Source organism: Penaeus chinensis, chromosome 5 (assembly GCF_019202785.1).
Source record: "Penaeus chinensis breed Huanghai No. 1 chromosome 5, ASM1920278v2, whole genome shotgun sequence".
Classification (NCBI taxonomy): Eukaryota; Metazoa; Arthropoda; class Malacostraca; order Decapoda; family Penaeidae; genus Penaeus; species Penaeus chinensis.
The window spans coordinates 4,591,807-4,599,306 of record NC_061823.1 but is presented as its reverse complement, the minus strand read 5'-3'; the positions used below and the strand labels follow the sequence as shown (position 1 = coordinate 4,599,306).

General features: G+C 32.8%; 1 protein-coding gene across 3 annotated transcripts in view; it reads left to right on the top strand.

Moving 5' to 3' along the window:
- Positions 1 to 5,357: 5,357 nt before the first annotated feature.
- LOC125025642 (retinol dehydrogenase 13-like) overlaps positions 5,358 to 7,500 on the top strand; it is a 26,617-nt gene continuing 24,474 nt past the window's right edge. For 2 of the 3 annotated variants that reach the window (XM_047613736.1, XM_047613735.1), the window contains exon 1: positions 5,358 to 6,774. In XM_047613736.1, coding sequence (XP_047469692.1) covers positions 6,705 to 6,774 — 70 coding nt within the window. In that variant the 5' untranslated portion in view covers positions 5,358 to 6,704. The remainder of the gene's footprint in view (positions 6,775 to 7,500) is intronic. The other variant, XM_047613732.1, reaches the window with a different exon arrangement.

Genomic DNA, 7,500 nt, shown 5'->3' with positions numbered 1-7,500 from the left:
AATGTTTGCAGATCTTCCAATGCAGGTATTGTCCAGCCCTGTTATGGCGGTTTTTGTATTCATCTGGCGTTAGGATCGAGCAGCCAGAGACAAGGTGGTCAATGGTTTCTGTTTTCTCCTCACAAAACCGACATTTTGGGTCAGCACCATTGTGAAGGACATTTGGCTGATAGTTTCGAGCCATTTTCTTTATTTTACGTTCATTCTCAGTTGGTGTTAGAAGGTTGTCATTTTCAATTTCAAGACTTAATTCGCAAGAAAATTGTTTAGATTCTTTTGTAACAGAGTGTGATTTTTGACGTTTTCGGGCAAGTTAACTAATTGAAGCATCCAGTCATTTGCATTATCTAAGTACTGCGAAAGTCCTATAGTAGAGGTTTTGTACGATAGCTCCAGTTGAATCATGTCTCTTCCTCCTCTATTTCTTGGTACATTTAGTCGATCTACATCTGATTTTGGGTGATGCATTTTCTGACTAGTAAGCTGTTTCCTAATTTTGGTATCTAATCTCCTTAGTTCACTCAAATTCCAGTTGATGACATTGAAACTGTACGTTACTACCGGTATTGCAAGAGTGTTTATAGCTGTTATTCTATTTTATGAGTTCAATTCTGTTTTCATGATCGACCTTACTCTCCGTATGCATTCCTTTCTAATCTTTTCTTTCATTTTAGCGTGCTGAATACCATCTCCTTCATTAACACCAAGATATTTATAACTTCCTTCTTGATCTAGTTCCTTTATAACGGTGTCGTCATCAAGAATTATGTTGCCTGTATTAACTAGCTTTCCGCGTTTAAGTGTTGCCTTGGCACACTTGTCTAAGCCGAATTCCATGCCAATATCATCACTAAATGCTTTCACAGTTTTCAATAACCCTTCAATTTCTCCTTCATTACAAGCATATAGTTTCAGATCGTCCATATAAAAGAGATGATTTATTTTCCTGTCATTGAATTTATATCCATAACCTGTTTCATTTAGAAGTTGGGCAAGAGGTATCAGTGCCATACAAAATAGAAGAGGGGAAAGAGAGTCACCCTGAAAAATCCCACATTTGATTCGCATACCATTTGAAGATAAGATACCATTCGAGTGGGAAAGAAAAAGATTGGTTTCCCATAACGTCATAGTTGTTCTAAGGAAATTAATGAGAGAAGGTGACACTTAAACATTCCAAGACATCGTAGAATCCATGAGTGAGGAACACTATCAAAGGCTTTTCTTTAATCAATCCATACGGTACTTAAGTTCTTATAATTATTATTATTATTATCATCATAATTTTATTATTACTATTATTATTATTATTATTGTTGTTATTATTACCATTACTATTATCATCATTATTGTATAATCATTAATACCATTCTTATCGTTATTATTATTTCCATTAGTGGTAGTAGTAGTCATATTCTTATTATCATTATTATTATTATTATTATTATTATCATTATCATCATTATCTTTATTATTAATATTATAATATAATATAATAATATTATTACTATTATTATCATTATTATTATTGTTATTATTATTATGATAATTATTATTAATATTATAATATAATATAATAGTATTATTACTATTATTATCATTATTATTATTGTTATTATTATTATTATCCTTATTATTATTATCATTATTATTGTTATTATTATTATTATTATTATTATTATTATTATTATTATTATTATTATTATTATTATTATTATTATTATCATCATCATCATCATCATTATTAGTAGTAGTATTACTATTTCTCTTTTTATTACTACTGCTATTTTTAATATCACTATTATTTTTATTATTATTATTATCCTTATCCTATTATTATCATTCTCATGATGAATATAATTGTTATTATTATTATCATTATTGTTGCTATTATTACTGTTATTAATATTGTTATGATTATTATTATAATTTTCATTATGATGTTATTACATTCATCAGTATTATAATTAATAGTATTATCATTATTATTCTCCTCCATATGATCATTAATATCATTATCATTATTATTGTTACTGTCATCATTATCACCATTATTATTATTTTTATTATTGTTATCATTATCATTATTATTATCATCATCAACATTAGTAGAAGTAGTAGTAGTAGTAATAATAATAGTTGTATATTTATCATCATTATCATTGTTATTTCCATTATTTTTATTATTATTATCACTGTTTTTCTTGTTATTATCATTAGTGTTATTGTTGTAATTATTATTATCTTTGTTATCATAATTAATGATAATAATACCATTGTTTATTTTATTATCATCATTAGCATCATCATTATCATTATCTTTATTATTGCCTTTATTATCATTACTGTCATCAATATTATTATTGCCATTATTATTATTGACAATATTATTATCATTAGTATTAGTATTATTACTATCATTATTATATTTAATATCATTACTATTATTATCATAATTATGATAATAATCATTATTGTTATTATTATTATTATTATTATTATTATTATTATTATTTTTATTATTATTATTATTATTATTATTATTATTATTATTTCATTGTATTTTTTATCAATACGAATGTTATTCATTATAATTATTATCATTTTGTTATTATATCATTATTATTATTATCATTATTGTTATAATCATTATTACCATTATTATTATCATAATTTTATTATTATTATTGTTACTATTATTATTATTGTTATTATTATTATTATTATCATTATTGTTATTATTATTGTTACTTTTATTAATCATTATTATTTTTATCAATATCATTATTATTACCATTATTATTATTATCATTATTATTATCATTATTATTATTATCATTATGATTATTATTGTTGTTGTTGTTGTTGTTGTTGTTTTTGTTATAATTGATTATCATCAATAATATTGTTATTACAATTACTACCATGATGTTTTCTCGTTATTTTCTTCATTCTTATTATTCAATATTATCATTATTATCATTATCAGTATCTTTATCATCACATTATTAATATTATTACCAATGCCTTTATTACAATCATTATTTTCTTTAGCATTGCCTTTATTGTTACTATCCCTATTTTCTTTGTATTATAATTATTGTTACTACCATTATTTTTACTAATAATGATAACAATAGCACTGATGTTAGTACTACTCCTCCTACTAATAGTACTGTTTTTATCAATATCATCTTTATCATTATATTTGTTATCGCTGCTGACTTATGTTGCTTCTGTTGTTGACTATTACTCACAAAAACTAATCTTTCACTTTCTTTTTTCTCCCCATTTTGAACCAATGCATACAAGCTTCAATCATTTCTCATGTCGTTTTGATTAATCGTACGCCTATTGTGCCTTTGGTTCCCAGCGCCATCATTATTCATCTTTTCATTCTATAATGATTATCGGTCTACACTAGGTCTTTCCTGGTCTACACCTTTGTCCGTGTTCTTGGGTGTGTACTACGTAACTTTTTGGTTTTCTGTTTATGATAACGGTTATTTTCTTATTGAAAACTGTGTTTATATAATGCGTCATTTGATAAAGGGGTGTTTATTTTGTGAGGTAAATAGAGTATACTATATTATGGTTTAATGTGTTAGTTATATGTGGATAGGATTTATCTGGAGATTAAGTGATAGGCAACATCCATGTCAGTTGCATATGCATAATAGTGTGTGTGTGTGTGCGTGTGTGTGTGTGTGTGTGTGTGTGTGTGTGTGTGTGTGTGTGTGTGTGTGTGTCTCTTTCGGTATCTTACAATGAGTCGTGGTGTAGTATAGTGTAATATAACGTGGGGTGGTGTAATGTCTTGTGGTGCACTGTGGAATGATGTGGTGTGGTGTGTTGCGATAAGGTGTGGTATAGTGCAATGCAGCGTGGTGTGGTGTCATGTGGTATAGTGTGGTGTAGTATGTTTGTGTGTAGCGTAATGTATTGTGTTGTGTTGTGTTGCGTGCTGATAAACAACGTTAAAGTGATAAACAAAACAAGGCAGTAAATGGAAGTGACAGAACGCAAAATGACACCTTTTGTTTCCAGTCCTTTACCAAAAGCCGAAACAATGAACCTTGGTAAACTGTGTGTCACTTAGATGTTAAATTTAATCAATTTTATGCCCACAGTTATCCAAACAGATGATCAGGACTGTAAATCAAAATAGGTAACTAGATGAGTCATTAGACTTTTATAATATATACGTTATGCCTTAAAACTTGGCTACAGATGTGGTCACGGGGTCAACGTCAATTAGTTTATTTCACATAATTTTAGTGTCCCTTTTCCTCTTCCGCAGTAATTGGTATGTTTCCCCTCCATGTGATTTTCTTTACTTGTTCAGATTACGATTACTGGAATAATACATTTTCTAATCCTTTTCTGTTCTTTATTAATTTCAGTGTCTAGTCCAATAATCCTCTTAATATTTTGGCAGGAACTTGCAAACTCAATAAAATTGATTGCTTGCTGTGTTTTGCACATTAGCACACTTTGCAACCATTAGATTAATAAAAACGCACAATACGTGCCGTTACTACGCTTATATATATATACACTTTCCATTAACGCCATATCGCAATTTATGTAATTACACATTGTACCCTCATATTTCAAAGATGTTTGCGCGGGGTGGAATGTATGTGCCGGAACGGGCAATCTCTCCTATCATTCACGAACACGCCATTACCCCTTGTGTATGTATTAAGGACTCACCCAAGTTCTCACATTTATTTTGTATTATTTCTGCATTATAAAATACATGTGGTTAAATGAATACTATTAAATCAGGCTTGGTCGGCGTCTCTTGACATTTACACATCCTCCCCCTTCGTTTGCAACTGCAACTTGCAGAGCAGCTCAAAAGGAAGTTCTTGTAGGCAAAGAAGCTCTAGTGACCTACTGGAATGGCTGTGTGCACAAGGGGTTTAAAAGAACACTAATTGTGTGGCTTCCCTTAACCGTTCCCTCTTACCTGATGCAATGCTAGCCGCTATTTACATCAGCTGTCAATTATGGCCTAATTATACCAGGTGACACATAAAGTCGCGGTTCTCAATGATATCTGAAACCAGAATACAGGCGATGAAGTAAAAGAGAAAAAAGAACATGGAATATGACAAAATGAAAATATAACTTCCGAATATCCAAAAGTTCCAAAAAGATGGAACAGCTTCACACTCTTCTGTACTTGTCCTTAACACCCTCCTGAATGGTCAACCCGGCGTGTTGAATAGAGAGTAAAATAGCTTGACAAACCTCCCGAGAGTTCATGGTAGACTCAGCTGCCAGATGCACGACGCGCCCGTACGTCAGCGGCACATGACGAAGTCTGGGCCGAGCTGACAGTGTAGGACCTGTGCGTGTTGGTGGAGGGTCGTGCCGGGTCTGCGTCCCAGCTCTTTTCGTGTGCTGTGGTGGCCGAGGTCGTGTGCGAGGTCGTCGGGGTATATTAAAAGAGATCTCGGTCGAGTATCTACGGAGGATTCAAGAAAAGGTGGATTGAATTCGACTCGCTTGAAGGCGTTCGATATTGGGCGATTTTAATTTCCTGTTATCGATATTTCCCCCTTTTTAAGGTGGTTGGTGGGCATAGAGGGCGTCAGGATGAATATGCTACTGTTTGTTTTGTGCGCCTCCGTGGCCTCGCTTATCATATATGTGTACGAGAAAAAGAAAACAAAAAAAGAAGAATGATGGATTTAGAAATATAACCAAATGTCAATTAGTACCATGGCTTGATTTGCATACATATTATGATTTAGTATAGGTATTATATATTCAAATGAAACAAATGTCGAATCTTTGCTATGCACGGCTGTCACGCCAGTTGTTGAGTACTTAACTATTTTCAAAATTGATTGGGATTCTTTGATCTATTTGAGAAAATGATTTATTTTCAGGACGAAACTCGAAATCACGAACAAAATTTCATGAGACGTAAAGTTAAACGTTTGGAACCGAACACGAACTCCAAAAAGAAATCTTGCTCGGGAATCCACACAGCTCCAGGCGAAGTCATGCAAACAGACTCAAACAAAGTCAAGAGAAAATAAGCACATCGTCCGTGACACATTCACGACATGCATGACAGTCACCTAAACACCCCAAGTTCTTCCTGTTTAGCCGCGCTGCCTCGCTTGACTAGAAGCTTTCCAGTTCTATATTCCTTCTAAAACTTAATATTCCTTTGCCCTGTTCCTGTACATGGGTTTTTAGAGCCACCACGCTAGTCCTCTGCTTCACACTCTCACACTTTTTCCCTCTTTCTCATCTCCGTCGAAGTAGTTAATTTGCATCAAAATCAGGATTTGATATTAAATCTGATCTCATTATCTCACAAAATAAGTTGTTTTTGCTATCGCTAGAGTATGAGTTTGACCAAAAAATAAACAGGCTACCAAAACTCCTGTCTAAATTTAGTTTAAATTGTAAAATATATTAAAAATATAAGTAAAATAAAACGATAGTAAGTACGATACAAAAGGTGCCACACCGCAAACAGAGCACACCAACACCGAAAACTTTGCCATACCAGTCTTTACAAAATACAGCATTTTCTAACTAGATATCCATACCACACGAACACGCACACATTACACACACTACCTACGAACCACGCATTACCCGTTCGTAAAGCCATCGACGCCTCAATTAAGAAGTAAAAAGAAAAGAAAAAACTCGACCGCAGCAAACTACGTACGATGGCGTGGAGTGACTTCGTGGACTGGCTGGACGAGAACAAGGTCGTTCTCATTGCTGTCACCTGCTCAGGTAAGGGCGTCATTCTAGTGAGTCCGTTTTAATGACGAAAAAAAGGAGTGAAAGAGAGAGTGGATGATTTTACAAAACATGAAGTGCGACCAATTAACCATACTCACTTACAGGGTGTAATATTGATTGGTATTTCATCTTTCTATACCATAGTTACTGAGATTAATCTTTGCACTCGGTGATAAAAAGATAAAAATCTTCGTGACGGCTCTATTCTCGTTTTACGGTCATATAAAACACGAGGAAAATGAAAGCTGAATGACCAGTAATATGAAATTCCGCTTTCTCATCACACACGTCAGAGCCGGAACTCGGGAACAAGCAGGAAGTGAGGGGAAGCTGTACAAGCGTCGACCAGTCTTGTCTTACGCAAAAATTGGATTATTACAAGTCTATGGTCGAGAGAACGCTGCGAGAAAACTGAGTTCAGATTATTCTTGATTGTTCCATTGCCTTGGCTCTATCTCATAGCTAACTTTTTCTCTTTCTCTCTCTCTATTTATCTATTCATCTATCTCTTCTCTCTATCTATCTATCTATCTCTTCTCTCTCTCTCTCTCTCTTTCTCTCTCTCTCTCTCTCTCTCTCTCTCTCTCTCTCTCTCTCTCTCTCTCTCTCTCTCTCTCTCTCTCTCTCTCTCTCTCTCTCTCTCTCTCTCTCTTTCTCTCTCTCTCTTTTCACTCTCTATTTATCTATCTATCTATCTATCTATCTATCTATCTATGT